This window comes from Notothenia rossii (assembly GCF_949606895.1).
Source record: "Notothenia rossii genome assembly, chromosome: 6".
NCBI lineage: Eukaryota > Metazoa > Chordata > Actinopteri > Perciformes > Nototheniidae > Notothenia > Notothenia rossii.
The window spans coordinates 78,990,819-79,006,733 of NC_136909.1; the positions used below are offsets into that span (position 1 = coordinate 78,990,819).

The 15,915-nt window shown below is 41.5% G+C and overlaps 1 protein-coding gene and 1 long non-coding RNA gene across 2 annotated transcripts; one reads left to right on the forward strand and one right to left on the reverse strand.

Annotated features, from left to right (window-relative positions):
- Positions 1-2,696: 2,696 nt before the first annotated feature.
- On the forward strand, positions 2,697-4,243 carry olig3 (oligodendrocyte transcription factor 3; the record flags this gene model as incomplete). Its single annotated transcript, XM_079690454.1, has 1 exon — positions 2,697-4,243. One exon carries the CDS (start codon positions 2,697-2,699, stop codon positions 3,564-3,566), a length of 870 nt encoding a protein of 289 aa, XP_079546580.1. The 3' UTR covers positions 3,567-4,243.
- Positions 4,244-4,948: 705 nt separating this feature from the next.
- Positions 4,949-12,585, reverse strand: LOC307045230. Its single transcript, XR_013809827.1, has 2 exons — positions 12,449-12,585; positions 4,949-5,118 (listed from the first exon to the last, which is right to left on the reverse strand). It is a non-coding gene; the product is annotated as an uncharacterized lncRNA (long non-coding RNA).
- Between the last annotated feature and the right edge of the window lie 3,330 nt (positions 12,586-15,915).

Consider the following 15,915-nt stretch of genomic DNA (forward strand, 5'->3'; position numbering starts at 1 on the left):
TCTAAAGGAAGATCACATTCCCCATACATCCTTTAATTTACTGTCTGATTAATTTGTGCTGAAAGATAACTCCCCTCTCAAAGTGTAAAGGGAACCCAGTGTTGACCCACATTTTGATCTAATGGCTATTAGCAGCTAACTAGCTGTCCTTTTGCTGCCAAAACAAAATCTGAAGTGAGGGCAAAGAGCCACTTATAAGAAGAGAGAAAGAGAAAAGGCAGCCAGAAACCAAGGAGAAGTAAGCGAGAGTAAGCGAGGAACAGTTTGAGAGGAGGAGAGACGGAAAGAGATAAAAAAAAAAAGAAAGATACGAACAGAGGAATAAAGGGAAAGCGAGGAGCTTACGCAGTGAAAAGAGCACATTAGGGGCGACCTGCTGCGACAGTGCTGTGTGGAACGGTGAATAACTGCCTCCATTTAGACCAGTGTCCTGGTGGTGTGGAGCCAGGGGCCTCAGATGGACACACACACTCAAAAACACACTCATAAAGCAAAATAAAGTCATTCAAAAAGCATGTGTTTCCTGCACACACTGATACCTGACACACACTCATGCTCACACACCTCCTCGCTGGCCCTCTCATTCACACATTTCTCCACATTGGCCGGATTAGGAACACTTTCTCTCGGGTGTGCGAGGCTGCCCTGCACACAAAGAAACACTTGGGGACAGGATTAGTAGGCTTACAGCGGATTCACATATGTCCAGTTCAAGCAATTGGTATTCAAAGCTTTACACTTTCAAATGCCACCAAGAGAGAGCAAAGCCGACCAGCGCTTTTCTTTGCATTGGCAGCACCTTTATGAGAAGGGCTCTTTTGCAGGGCCAACAATGAGGCCGAGAATACTCATTTTTACTGTTCTACCAGGGGGATCTCATTGGCGAAGGATAGAGCAGAGTTTGAGACAGACTTTATTATGGGTTTGAAGTGCTGGGTGGGTGGGTGGGTGTGCAGACGGTTGGATGAACGGACGGACAGACGGATGGAGGGATGGAGGCTGAGGTGGTCGTGCTTGAGTTACTTCCACATGTTATTGTTTGGAGGCCTGTTCCTCCACTCCACCTTCACAAAACAGATCTGGAGGAGACTCTTCAGAGTGGAGAGAGCACTCTCAGCAGCTCAATATAGACAATGCTGACTCAATTTAGTGTATTCTTCTATTAATTTAATACAAACACACCTTTAGAGATCCGTCTGATTGCTTAATAAAATATATTTGAAGAGGCTAAATGTGTTGTCTTTATTTTTCATTAATCGGTTTATTGTGAAATATAATTCAATGTGATTTCAATGTATAATGTTTATTGCCTTATTTTTTAAACATATTTGTAGCATGGCATTTTGTAATATTCTTCCTTATTTTGTACTTGTAGATTTCAGTGTGTGGTGTTTGCCTCAAACAGCGCCTTAAGGGAAGAATAAAGTATTTGTAATGACATTTTTGAAAATGGTTGAATGGCTGTTATATGAGCAGTTTTTTTTCAGTATTTTGACTGTCATTAAATCTAAAACGAAATGTATAACTATATGCTAAATGTTATTAATCCAAATATAGTTTCCTTGTTCATTTTTAAGGAAAACATTGTTTGAATGAATTTTGGGAAAACACAGTTATAAGTTATGAAATATCGGATATTAAAAAATGAAAGAAATTAAACGAAAATGTTATTTTAGTATAAGACGTGGGAGCTATGAGAGGTTTTATGGAGGTCCAGACACGAGGCCCACATGCTGCCATATGGCCAGCAGAGTGCGGAGTGTCGGAGCGGCCTGTTCCCTCTCTGTTACCTCTCTGTCCCAGCGGAGTCCGGCTCCCTGCGGCACAGGAGCTGCTGAATGGGGAAGCAATTTCCCTTCGTTCCTCCTCACTCCCTCAGGCAACCAGCGAGAGTTTGCCTTGAGATTTGACCGTGCGAAAAACACTGAAAATTAACAATGTGTGAGAAGCTGGGGAGGTATTTTAGAGAACAGTCTTTACTTTTCTTGCTGCATATGACCAAAAAAATATGTATTGAAACAGCTGAAATAAAAAGCAACACTTTTGGCGATGTTATAACAAGGATTTTGTGCGTATAAGTCAAATTACGCAGCACATAAAATGCTCAGACAAGACCATTACAGGTGTTTTGGTAGCTTATGGATAAAATATAATACAACAAAAACGTATTTTAATAAAAACAACTTCTATGACATAAAATAGTCTTTTAAAAAAATCGAATATAAGAAGCAATTTCAAAACTGACCATGTTCGTCCCCGGAGGAGCAACTTTTCTGATCCCAGGAGGAGAAGAGAAAGGGAAGAAGAGAATAAAAAAGGAGAAGAAGAAGAGAGGCGCGCTGTGCCCCCCAGCAGTGTCCTGACAATGGCAGTGAATGGTTGCGCACCGCGGTCACTGGGACAGTCAAAGCACACCGCCCCCTTTCTAACGAGCACGTCATCCTCCTAAGGCGTTATGAATAGGAAAGCCGCTTTTGTTTCCCTGCGTGTATAAATACCCACTATCAGTGTCCTCCTCACCGCAGAGACACAGAGAGGCAGATAGAGAGAAAGTGGACACCGATGTGATAAGAGGGACAAAAGCGTGGGACAGGAGGGACAACATCAGGTGACCAGAGACAGAGAGAGGGAGAAAAGAGAGAGAGGGGGAAAGTGAGAGAGACCTCCTACAACCACCTCTGAAGCCAACCCATAAAATGAATTCAGACTCAGATAGCAGCAGAGCTTCTTCCCCGGACATGGACGTTATGTCACTCCGAGAACACCATCCACACCACCACCACCACCTCCACCACCTCGTCGGATCCTCTGTGTCCTCCTCCACCCAGAAGCTGAGCGCCAGCGACCTCCTGAGATCCGAAGACCCGAAGTCAGTGGAGAGCAGCAGCAGCGGCGACAGCAGCAGCGGCGACAGCAACAAGTTCAAGCTAAAGAAGCCAGTCACGGAAGAAGATATGTACCACCTGCGACTCAAGATCAACGGCCGGGAGAGGAAGCGCATGCACGACCTCAACCTGGCTATGGACGGCCTGCGCGAGGTGATGCCGTACGCGCACGGGCCCTCGGTGCGCAAGTTGTCCAAGATCGCCACGCTGCTCCTCGCCCGGAACTACATCCTGATGCTCAACAGCTCCCTGGACGAGATGAAGCGGCTGGTTGGGGAGATTTACGGAGGGCACAACTCGGCTTTCCACTGCGGCTCCGTGGGTCACCCCGGGGGCCCGGGTGGGCACGCCGGTGGCCCCTTAGCTGCCGCCCACGCTGCTGCAGCCGCCGCCGCAGCCGCGCACCAGGTGCACCCTCTGCTCGGCGGCGCGCTGTCAACACCCACATCCTCCTCGCTGTCCAGCGCGCTGCCGGGCCTCACGTCTATCCGAGCCCCCCACCCCCTGATGAAGGGCGTCCCGTCTGCTCCCCAGGCCCTGCAGCTGGGCCCCGGCTTCCAGCACTGGGCCGGGCTGCCGTGCCCCTGCACCATCTGCCAGGTGCCCACTCCTCCACACATGCCCATCAGCTCCTCCAGCCTCAGCAGACTCTCAGTGGAGGGCAAGGACCTGATGAAATGATGCGTGCAGACCCGCAGAGACTGAGCCATGTGATGGTGTTTGTAAATACAGGATTCAGGGCATGAGGGGGGGTTTGGTCTCACTGGTGCATGTTGTTGTTTTGTCTGTTTTCTTGTTTGGCGTATGAGAAAAAAAAAAGTAATTTTCCTCCTTGTAACAAGGACTTTAAAGACTGCTGATTTTGCCGATCTAAGGTGAAAAGAAAAGTTGTGTGTCATGCAACAAGGTGCCACATCTCCGTGTGTCTGAGTTTTATAGTCTCACGCCACAGTGTAAAAGTGGAAGGAGGCTGCATGAACATTTTGATTTGATTTTCCTTTCTTTTGTATCAGGCGTCATTTTGTGAAAACGAAGAATGCTCTCTGTGCCTTGTACCAAGGATTTTAAACTTGAGTTGTAAATGAAAATAATGACATTTATGTATTTGGCTTATTTTATTGGCTATATTTGTTTTAAATTCTGTAGGTTTATTTTTATTTGGTGGCTCACTGTGTGTTAATTTGTGCTCTGATTTCCATTTTTTATTGTCAGTCGTTTTTTCTTTTTTGCATGACGGTATAATTATCACAGCATGATTGTTTTTTGTTGAACTTAATTTGTTATGCCAAGAGACCCCGTGTCTTTATTTTTGTACATTGTTGGTGACTGATGAAATATTTATTATCGCCCAGCGTCCTTGGCTGAAATTTCAATAAAACTGAAATTGTGGATCATATCTCACCGTCTTCCCCTGGTTTTTATATTATTACTGCCCAAACATTTAAAAAACATTTATAAGGTCAAGTTACACTTTTAAAATCTGGTTTAATTAAAGTGTAGCCTACTATTCTTTACTTTACCTATTTGTATAATCAAAAGTGCTAATTTAAACCCTTCAAACATATACCTTCACTTTATTTTTATATTATCATTATATGAAAACATTTATATATTTTTGATTTTTAAATATCTAAAATAGTTGTGTGTATTATTTCAAAGCCCTCCTCTGTTTAAAAACATTATGATGAGTTTCCTTTTACAGACAATATTTTAAATAATAGAATAAACTCGTTTTTGTTGATTATTAACACAACTCAAACGCCAAAACGAAATGTATATTCTCTGATAATTTACTTTATTCCTCCTTTGAATTGAATTTCCCTGGATAAATAAGGGAAAAGCAGCGCTTTAAGGATTTTAAGGAAATGTATATTAAAATATATATTTGGAAACAACTATACAATTTAGTTAATAAATCCCTAATTCCTATTCAGGTCAATTTCCTGCAACCACCCGCCACTTGAAAAAAAATCCCAAATCTGATATCATATTATCAGGTACTTAATTTCTCTTGTGTCTCAGCCCATGTTGCCCAACCAGCTCATGATAAACCAAAACAGATACAGGGTCACACAGGATTTACTCAACATTTCCGACCAGCTGACAGAATGTTAACGAAAGGGAAGATGAGGCGCGGGGCTGCGGTAATGGAGCCCGGTTGAATGGAGCTCCGCCTCGGGGAGCGCAGAGCAGTTTGTCCGCCGGGTCCCTTGGGTGTTCCTCCGTCTCATCTCTGCAGCGACAGAATGTATGTTTGTGGAGATTACAAGTTAATTGTTCATGGGGGACCAAGAGGAGAAAATCACATCACAGGAAAAGCGTCGGGATTACAGGCTACTAAATGCAGGAAGATTATACATTCAGACCCCCACCTCGGCCTCGGTGCATGCAAATGAGTGAGTGGATTAAAAAAAAGAAAGACGGAAAAAGAAAAAGGAGAAGCCCTTTTGTAACTTATTTGGAGGGAAGAAAACACAAGTTGAGAAAGAGTGAAAGGGGTCTCGGGTTTTGTCTTTAGGAATGAGTTCAGCCTGTCTCTCGCTCGCACCCTGCCAGATGGGATGTAAATAGCTGGGTAGCTGCAATGGCCTTTTAACCACACAACACTGAGGAGGATGTTGTCAAGGGAAGCTGGCGGTTTGCGAGTTAATAGTCATGAGTTGGGGTAATTACTTAAGGTTTATTATGCTCTGGTTTCAAAGGAAATGGACTCTTCAATGGGCCGAGAAATACTTCTTAATTCTGGCTAATTAGAAGCCGAGGAAAGCAGAGACAACTGCTGCTGCCATCAAGAACATGTTACATTCAGGGGATCATTTGTAAGTGAGCCAACACATAATGCACAAAACACTCATGCACATGCAAATAACATGCAGAGGACACATGCACACCATGCCAGCTGAATGTTAAAAAGATTCATGTAAATCACTGCCTTTTCTGTTATGTTACAAATGTGGCAACCGGAGTATTTATGAAATTAAAATAAGTATCCACTGTAATTAAGACAAAAACTCCACAAGTAAATGGAAAAGTAATCAAACACTTGTAAACAATGATTGAATTATACATTTTTCTGCCACTGTGTTTATCCTAATGGTGCAGCTTATCTTCCTAGCAGGGTTCACAAACATTATCCTCATGAGACTCCAATGTGTATTTATACTTTACATAATCATGTAAATCCCACTGAGATTCCTGCATGGTTTTCATTAAGAGATGCCCAGCAAAGGCAGAAAGTTGTGAAAACGGCTTTAAAATGCAGGAATACAAGCAACCTTTTATTCTACCAATGGCAATTAAATTAAAATAAGAACTTATTTTGCACTTCTCGACTTTCTTTCTGTTGCTTTCTCTTTACTTATCCTGCTTTGTAAAAGTCTGCAGCAAGCATCAAAACCTAAAACGTGAATAAATTAGCCAAAATACATGAGTCAAGTGTATTGCCAGTGCAATACGATCTTATAGTGCAAATGACAGCAGCTTAACAAAACCCATAAGAACTTATCAAAATAAAAAATTAGCAGAAAATAAATCGTCTGAAAAAAGTGTGCATAAGAGTACGAAAGACATAAATCGGAGGTACATACATACTGGAAATAATTGCAGACAAACCTAAAATTATAATACCTTAAGTGTCCCTAGTTTACCAGTCTAGTGTTCAAAGCTTCAGGTTATGTCTTCTTTTTTTTTTTTAAACAGAGTTGTCCACACTGCATAAATAACACTGACGGACAGATAATAGATTTAATGTCTTCAGAGAGTGAGTTTTGGTTTTTCAGGCCGGTTAGCGATGACTAAATGGACTCATGGCCGTCACCTCCTCTTTTCATGAGGTTTGACAAACGACTGGTCCTTTTATAGAGCACACACCTGTTACTGGGAGCCACTCGAGGTTTATCACTTAGAGCCAAGCATTGTTCAGCTTCTACACACACACACAAATTCACACACACACTAACAGGCCTTTTGACAGGGATGCTAACAAGGCAAGAAATGCTGTCAGACTCCATCGTGTCCCTGCAGCCGGCCTTTATGGAAAAAACTGAATAAAAAATAGACGTATTTTTAATTAAGAAAACGGATAGATGCTATCCAGCTCCATTACACCTTTTCAAAGCTTCAAATATAAGGCTTTTCAGTCAGATGTGTAAGGACTATTTCATACTTTTAAAGCTCCAGAGTTTAAACATCTGATATGGCAACGGCAGATTGTCGCTGCATTGAGTCTGAAGAGTCCTGACGTGTGGAGTGTGTGAACTGCTGGTTTGTTTACTTGCTCGGTCAGTGAGCGGTGCCTGAGGGCAGAAATTGAAAATAAATGTCAGTTGAATAAGGGGCAGCGGCCGCATCAGCCGAGCTGCTGCTGCTAGAACAAAAGCAGTTGAGGGGATAAGTTATTGAGCGGGCTGACAGCCTGAACGAGGCTGATTATAACTGCCTGGTCGTGCTCTGTGTGTGTGTGTGTGTGTGTGTGTGTGTGTGTGTGTGTGTGTGTGTGTGTGTGTGTGTGTGTGTGTGTGTGTGTGTGTGTGTGTGTGTGTGTGTGTGTGTGTGTGTGTGTGTGTGTGTGTGTGTGTGTGTGTGTGTTTTGTAGTCAGTGAAGCAGGTGCAGAGGCCTTTCCCTCTCTCCCCTCCTGCCCTCAGGGAAGCCTCAGGGCCCTCTGCCCTCCTGTCCTCAGCTGATTCCACCGACTAATGTTTAACCCATACTGCCAAAACAGAAAGCATATTTCCATCATAAGAGCGCTTTGCCATCGCCATTAGCGACTGGGCTCATTTGCATGTTAATTGTGCAGTTAGAGAGGTGGTGTTGACACTTCCCTTTGTCCATGCAGGGTCGCGGGAAGTGAGAGGATGGGGCTGCACAATGACATTCGTGTGTGTTATTGTTCCATCTGTTATCATGGGACTTATACTAACACAATGGAAACAAGATGAAGTTAATTTGATTACTTGTGATTGAAGATTCATCAAAATATACATACATAAACCACTTTGCTGTTTGTAAGTTGGTTGTAATTAAGTCATTTCTCAGTATGTGAAAAGGACAAAAGTGGCTTAAATATATAATTCCACTCATTTTAAGTTTCGTACTTATATACAATTCTGAGGTAGTTGAGAATTTGAACTCAAAAGAAAACTATTTCAGACACTCCTTTACTTACATAAGTAAAAATAAATAAAGCTGTGAAATAAGGAAAAGTACTTAAAAAACTACTGAACTATAGTGGATCAGAATTGCCACTTACATTATTTAACTGTCGATTATGATGTATAATGTGTATCAATATATGCTTGTGGCTAGTTTGACCTATAATATATTCTATTATTTGGTCAATCTTAAGTAAGATGTGTCTATAGCTTTCAGTTAAATGTATAACGAATGGTTAATCATTTAGCTGGAGGAATGACAGGAGATTGATTGAAAGAAAAAGCCAAACCTTCACTTGTTCCAGGTTCCTATTATGAGGATTTCAATTTTCTAAAGAAAAGTCCATTTAATTTCTTTGAGGTTAAATTATGGACTGTTAGTCAAACAAAACCTTTTTAGCAATTTCCCGAGATGTTCAATATAAAAAAAAATACAATGAACTTATATAAATATATCAGAGACACACCAATCTTACGTGCTTATATAATTAAGTATCATTTGCTGATTATACTTTTTGAATAAAGGATTTTACTACTTTTTATCAAGCAAATCACCATGTGAGCATGATCGCTGTCAACGTTATTAATTATGGCCACGTAAAATAAAGAACATACAACACACAAACAACCTTCCTGACAAAACGGACATGCTGTGTTTACACAGCAGGCAAAATATGCACAAGAAGACAAACTAGTGTACACACAAATACAGACACAAGCCAGTTTGGGTGTGAATTTTGTGTCACAAATACAGATTCAGCCAGACAGAAAGAGCCTGCGTGTGTGTGTTAGTGTGAATGTGTGTGTGTGTGTGTGTCAGCAGTAATGTCCTCCTACAGTGACTGACAGATGGCGTTCAGTGTTTGGCCGTAAATGTGCTCTCTGAGTGTTTGTCTGTGTGCCAGTCGCCTGTAGTTTGGAGACTCCCCGTGAGAGTCTAACTGTCCTGACACTGCTCAAAACCAACTGTCCTTGATTGTCAACCATGGCTGAACCATGGCGTAGTTGTGTGTGTGTGTGTGTGTGTGTGTGTGTGTGTGTGTGTGTGTGTGTGTGTGTGTGTGTGTGTGGTGGCCTTCTGGAGAGAGCAGAGCAGGCCAGGGGAGCAGATGTTAATGCGAGAGATATATCTATCTAAATCTCTGGCCACCACATGCTTCAAATCTGCCCGGAGGAGCAACTCTCTCAGCAAGATGAACCAGGGAAAACACAGCAGAACTTTTTGTTTGCCTTTCTTAAATATGGGAGATGGAGAGAAGAGTGTGTGTGTGTGCGTGCGTGCGTGCGTGCGTGCGTGCGTGTGTCAGCTCCAGGCCTGGCACAGCGCTGGGTGACAGTCCCCTCTCAGCGGGGAGAGTCAGGCGACAAAGTGAAACATGGTCGTGAGGAGAGCGAGCCACGACTGAAGCCAAGAACAGACAACACGAATAGAGAGATCAGTCCACCTCTTTGTACGGTCCAGTTCAAAATGAAATAAAAAACCTGTTTGATTATGTTCCTTCACTGAAGGCAAAATGAAAATATGGCACACAACAAAAAGTTCTTGAATGAAGAGAAATTTGAATGTGGACCAAGTTGTTTTGGCATTGAACGCAACATGACGCCCTTCTGTAGTTGATACAGTGAATGTTTATAGAGGTTGTCAGTTGTTAGAGCAGAAAAATCGCATTTTGCCTTTGCCTGGCATGTAAGTACTTTGATTATGGACGCTTTCAAACAAATGTGACTTAAAACAAGGACATTCAACAAGAGAAGCAAAGAGAAAAAGACTTGGAAGAAGAACTAAACAGGTAAAAGGGAGAGTGAGCATAGGCAAACACAGATTCTATTCAACAGATAGAAGTAAAGGCAGCATTTAAAAGGAATCAAAACCAATCCTCAATAGGATCTATTTGTTTTACACTGGCATCTAACATGTCTATTATAACAAAATACACTGCAAACTCAGGTCTCACATCAGTGTGAATAGATGCCAGTGGCTTAAAGAAAGGCATAGTTCACCATCACATTTTAGGTTATTATTATGTATAGAAACAGGGTTAGGGTTACCTCATTGATATGTGTCTGTGTTTTGAAAAAGCCACACTAATGTGAGAAAGAAACAGAGGTGGGAGAAGTACTCAGAGCTTGTAGTTAAAGTAGAAGCACCAGAGTGAATACTCCACAAGTAAAACTCTTGCATTCAAAATGTAACTAAAGTAAAAGTACAAAAGTATTGGCATCAAAATATACTTAAAGTATGTTGTGTTCAAAATTCCAGGAAAGAAAAACGACTTCTAAGTTCAACTATTTATTAAAAGAGAGCAAAAGATATATATTCACTTGGCCAAGGACTCCGTCACGTCATAGAAATTACAGGCACCAAAACTGTAATCTGTAACCACTATTTCCGGAAAAGAGCCTCGTGCGACAATAGGCTTGTTTGAGACGCGTTGCGACTCGCCTCGAAAGTAGACGAGAATAGCCGATCGCAGCCGGGGGAGGTCTCAAAAAGCTTGCCTGAAGTCGGACAGCTCCGAGTCGGCTTCTTCTTCTTATTATTCTTCTTCTTCTCTCGGTTTTTTGGCGGATTGCAAACAACTTTAAGGTGCACACTGCCACCTCCGGAGTCGGCTTGACTCGGTTTGCATTTATAAAGAATGCACACATGCATTTAATCGTTAATGTCAGATATGTACTAAGTAAATACATTTGTTCCTGCTCAAGATTAAATTCAACTTTATTGTTATTGCACATATTACAGGTACTGAGACAACAAAATGCAGTTTAGCTTCCAACCAGGAGTGCAACAAGCAGTAAAGTGAAAAGTAATGTACACAATCTACAGAATAAAATATAGAATGAATTGAATGATGAATACAGTGAGGGGTATGAATATACACAGCAGCCTGTAAGCAGTATGAACAGTGTGTATGAATATGCTAAGATATATAAAGTATGAAAACGGTAAGCAGTGCAAGTATAGTATAAAATATATGGATATTAATTTCATGATGATAAACATTGTGGAACAATGATGAACAATGTTAATGGAAGGGGCGACGTCAAACTGACACAAAACAACAACAAACTTTTGCCGAGCCAATGGAGAGTTTCATCACCAGCACGTGGTAAAAACCACCAAAGCGCTCAGCTCGAGATACCAGCGAGTCGTTTCCCATCAAGCATTTCGCTTCCGCAGCCCGTGGAGAGGAACTGCGCCGCCTCGCCGCGCCTCGCTCTCAAGGCTGCGGGCGTCTTTGTCCCGCGAGATTTCAACCTCTCATGTAGGCGAGCCACCAGGGTTATGGCTAGAAAGGATCCGTCTTGTGTAAAACTCTCGCGAGAGTTTGGCTGAATGTCACGTGGCTGAATGTTTACGTTTGGCAGGCAGCCTTTCAGTTACGATCGTTAACATCAGTTGGCCACAGCAAATGATGATGAGAAGCTAAACTATCTATTAATTATGTCAATTACAGGGAGTGTGATTGTTGAAATAGGGTGTGAGCGGTCTTGCTGGTGTTCAAAGAAGAATGACAACACTGTAGATCACCAACACTATGGTTTATTTTTTATTCACAGGCAAGTCAACGTTGTCGCAGTTTCTCTATTAATATTGCTACTGCATTAATGTGTATGTTGCATCATGTTACTGCTGTAGATGTGTTTCCGAGTCGCTCCAATTACAACGAGAACGTGACGTCATATTTACACTAGACGGATCCTTTCTAGCCATTACCAGCCTCCAGAGCAAGTCGAACAAAAATGACTAACCATCATGCAACGCACTAGCAAGACGTTGATCGAAATTGCGCAGGTCTGCGCAGGTCTCGCTTGTCTCAAACAAGCCTAATACCTTTTTTATTACAAGGGGCGTTGCCCATACATTTATGATTGGTCAAGACTAGTTGAAGAGATACCGTGGTTTAGACTTGGTTCTCTTTGGTAGGTGCACAGACTTTGAAAAAGGTCTCTTGGCAACATGATCCTCCAATGAGCATTCGGCCGGCCTGTGGAAGTCCCTCCCTACTCGCTATCGCTATCATACGTAATTTGTTTTCGCTAAAGTCTCTACAGAAAATGTGGAGTCTTCATAATGCTGCTTCCTAGCTCTATGTGTAGGAGCGCAGTTCACCCAAAGGTCAAGGTCGAAATGATGTCCTGTTTATGAATAAGTCTTTGTATTCTTCCTCTGAATTGTAGTAGGGTAGAAGTACAAAGAAGCAAAACGTGGAAATACTCAAAGTAAAAGCATATCAAAATTGTACTTAAGTCCAGTACTTGAGTAAATGTACTTAATTACTTCACACCACCGGAAAGGACAGCCAATTGGGAACCAAGCAGGTAGGAAGAGCAACAAACCGCAGGTAAATTAAAACCATAGAAGCAAACGCAAAGCAAAAGGTAGACGTTTTGTTTGTGATTTTACTCACCTGTAGCATGTAAAGTCCATGTTCACAACATCTCTATTATTTCATTCATATTCTTTCTTAGTGAGATGAAAGAGCAAAAAAGTTCAAAAACTACCGCGTTATTCCTGCCCGGCGTCCGCCATGTTTGTTTACTCCAAAGTCACGTTTGATCGCGGGAGATACCGCGAGATTTAAGGTTGTTTTTTGTATCGGTACCTTGTTAACTTGGTGATAGAATCAGTTTGTGTTTGGTGCATGTTTTGGCAATATCATTGCTCTCTCCACACACCATATGAACCACACTGTAAAATCATAAAAAGTGGATAGAATAGATTGAACTGGGTTGTATCACATTTTCAACATCAGTTAAGATTTTTTAAATGATCTTGTGGGCCAGCTGCCTTTAGCTATCTGTTTTCTGCTGCCTCCAGTCTTTATTCTAAACATGGATTTGAAGCTAGTTATCATCTCAGATTTATAATCACATCTGTACAACAGCTGTAAGGGGCTGTGTTCAAAAATTAACAAAAAAATGAATTTGTCCTCACCTAGCCTATTGTTTAGATCAGTATTACCATTTACAGTAAACTGGTTTAGCTGTCAAAACAGGGCTGTTGCTTTCATTACTTGGGGGTTTAATAAAGAATACCTTCCAGTTGATCAGAAAATACGTTTTGTGAACATGGCAAATATACAATTTAAATTAAGCAAAGAAAACTATTCGGTGTCATAGCCTGTAATATACCAAACAGTAACTTTATTTAACTATATTTAAATTATATCATAAGTTAACAACATCTTAGTCTTATTTCTTTGACTTTTTAATGGTATCGCACAATTAGCAAAAGGAGAACATTGTTTTTAAAGTGAATGACTGCCTGACGTGACCCTTCTTTTTAGCTTTTCTTTCTTTTGTAGCTGAACTGAAGAAGAGCCCTTTGGGAATGGCACTAACATCTCTGTTGGCAGCAGTTTAAAAACAGACATTACACCCCTCAAACTGGAGGTACGTGGCTTGGCATCGGCACACGTTTACACCCCACAGCCAGTGTAACCTTCTTCTTGTCTGTCCTGCATCAGTTGGCAGCAGAAGTAACATATACATTACACCTCTGCACTGGTCTCAGTCTGTCCAGATGTTACAATTCCACGTGCCAGCTGACCTGATCAAAAGTATATCTGAAAAGGTCTTCAACAAAGAAACTCAATCAGCTTTAGGGTTTCTCAGAGGATTCAAACCTTTTCCTCAGGTCTGAGTATGTGATCTGGCAGTTCTGTTAACCCAGGCGTTAGCCCGCTACCGAACCCTCTCTGCGATCTGGCGCTGAAGCTAGGGCAGACATTAGCCTCCTCCCTTTGGCCTGGATTCAGCTGGCACGTTCGGACCTCATTGATGGCGCTGCCAGGCGGACTCCATCACAGTTGGTGATTTTGATCAATATCAACGTTAACAACACCCAGACAGCTTGTTGGAGAACAAACAAACATGTAAATAATGCGTCAACACGTTCTGACATTCTGGACGGGGTGTTTATAGGTGGAGAGGGCAAGAAAAACACATTTATTTTACCTCGGATATCAGTGTGTGTGTGTACATCTACATATGAAAAAAATGGTGTCACTTCACTTTATGTCACTTCATGTTATTACCTCTCAGAGGGAAACTCACCTTTTAGTAGCCAATAAAAAACAAACCAACAGATATTTAATATTGTATATGAATGCATAAAATAAACATAAACATAAAAGCAATGAAAAACAAACAAGCTAGACCTATGGAGACCTAACACAAAAAACCCATAACATTTCTGTCCAATTTAATTTTCCAGATTTGAGTTCAGTTTCCTAGGGCAGATGCGGAAGAATATATTTTAATCAAGGTTGATCTACTGGACACACCAGGTAAAACCAGTATATGTTTTGTTTTAACCAACAGAGTACTTTATGCGTTCTATGTCTGTTAAAGTTAATCAAAATATTGTGCAGAAAGCAAACTTCTGAATTCTACGAGAGTTTATGAATTTACCTAGAATGTCGAACAAGGATCACCTAAATTAAGGAAGCTTACCTCTCATATTCAATCTGACCATTATCTCGAAGTTGAAATGGTTTGATCCTTATTAAATCAGAGAGTGATGCACTGTCGGAACTTCTTAAAGCTAGGAAATACATTAGCTAGTGAGCTAACTGCTAACATGTTAGCCAACAAGGAAGATGCTAACTCTGGTCATACGTTATACCTATGGTTCTATTTTAACTGTAATGTGCTATTTTAGTCATGTATGTTAAACCTCTTCTGGTTTCTTTGATTCTATAATCTGGTGTTTGGAAAAAGAAGATGCAATATTTGATCATTTGAATAGCTTAATACGCAGCAGCGGCAGCATCCTTATAGCTGGAAAGGCATCAGCTCTACACAAATCAAGGGGAAATAAGACATTTAGTTTCCTTAAAAAGCACTTCAACACAAAATTCACTGAGATCCCCGTGTTGCTCTGAAGATGGCCATCCTTGGCAAAGCAGTGTGAACGCAGCGCCGGCGAGGAGAGGGAAACACAAGCACAGCTCTAATTATAAACAGGCATTATCATGGGTGTGAAACCAGAAGTGACAGCAGCAGTGGGCAACTAGGAACACACACACACACACACACACACACACACACACACACACACACACACACACACACACACACACACACACACACACACACACACACACACACACACACACACCCACTCACACACCAAACGTCTGTATGGGCCAGAGTCATCATATGGACAAATCAAAACTGCTCTGGCTCGGTAATGTCTGGCAGATGTTAACGCTTTGTACTTAATGACTCCCTCGAGACCTCACCCAATCAGACAGGACACAGGAATAGGCCTGGGGATGTGTGTGTGTGTGTGTGTGTGTGTGTGTGTGTGTGTGTGTGTGTGTGTGTGTGTGTGTGTGTGTGTGTGTGTGTGTGTGTGTGTGTGTGTGTGTGTGTGTGTGTGTGTGTGTGTGTGTGTGTGTGTGTGTGTGTGTGTGGTAGAAACGATAATTCATATTCAAATTCATACATGTCATTAAATCTTGTTAGAAATCTGCAATATTTTCATCTTGTGTATGTGTGTTTGTGTTTGCGAGAGAGAGAGAGAGAGAGAGAGAGAGAGAGAGAGAGAGAGAGAGAGAGGAACCCTTCTGCTAGCAGAGAGTAATTTCATGCTTGACTACGGCATATTTCAAAGAATAACTAGATTTTTACTGCAAAGTTCTGTAAAACAAAATGATCAACCAAACAAGGGGGGACCAAAACACATTTACAAATCAACTAAAAGAGGATTACAGCAATGAAAAACTTGATTGTTTTCAATAGGGATAAAATAAGTTTTTTCTCAAGGAAAAAAGCTCTCCCCAAAATGATTGGAAGTTTAATTTTAATAATTGTTTCAGTTTTTAGTTTGCTTCTTTTGGATGATTGAACAGCTTGTTGCTATACTGTA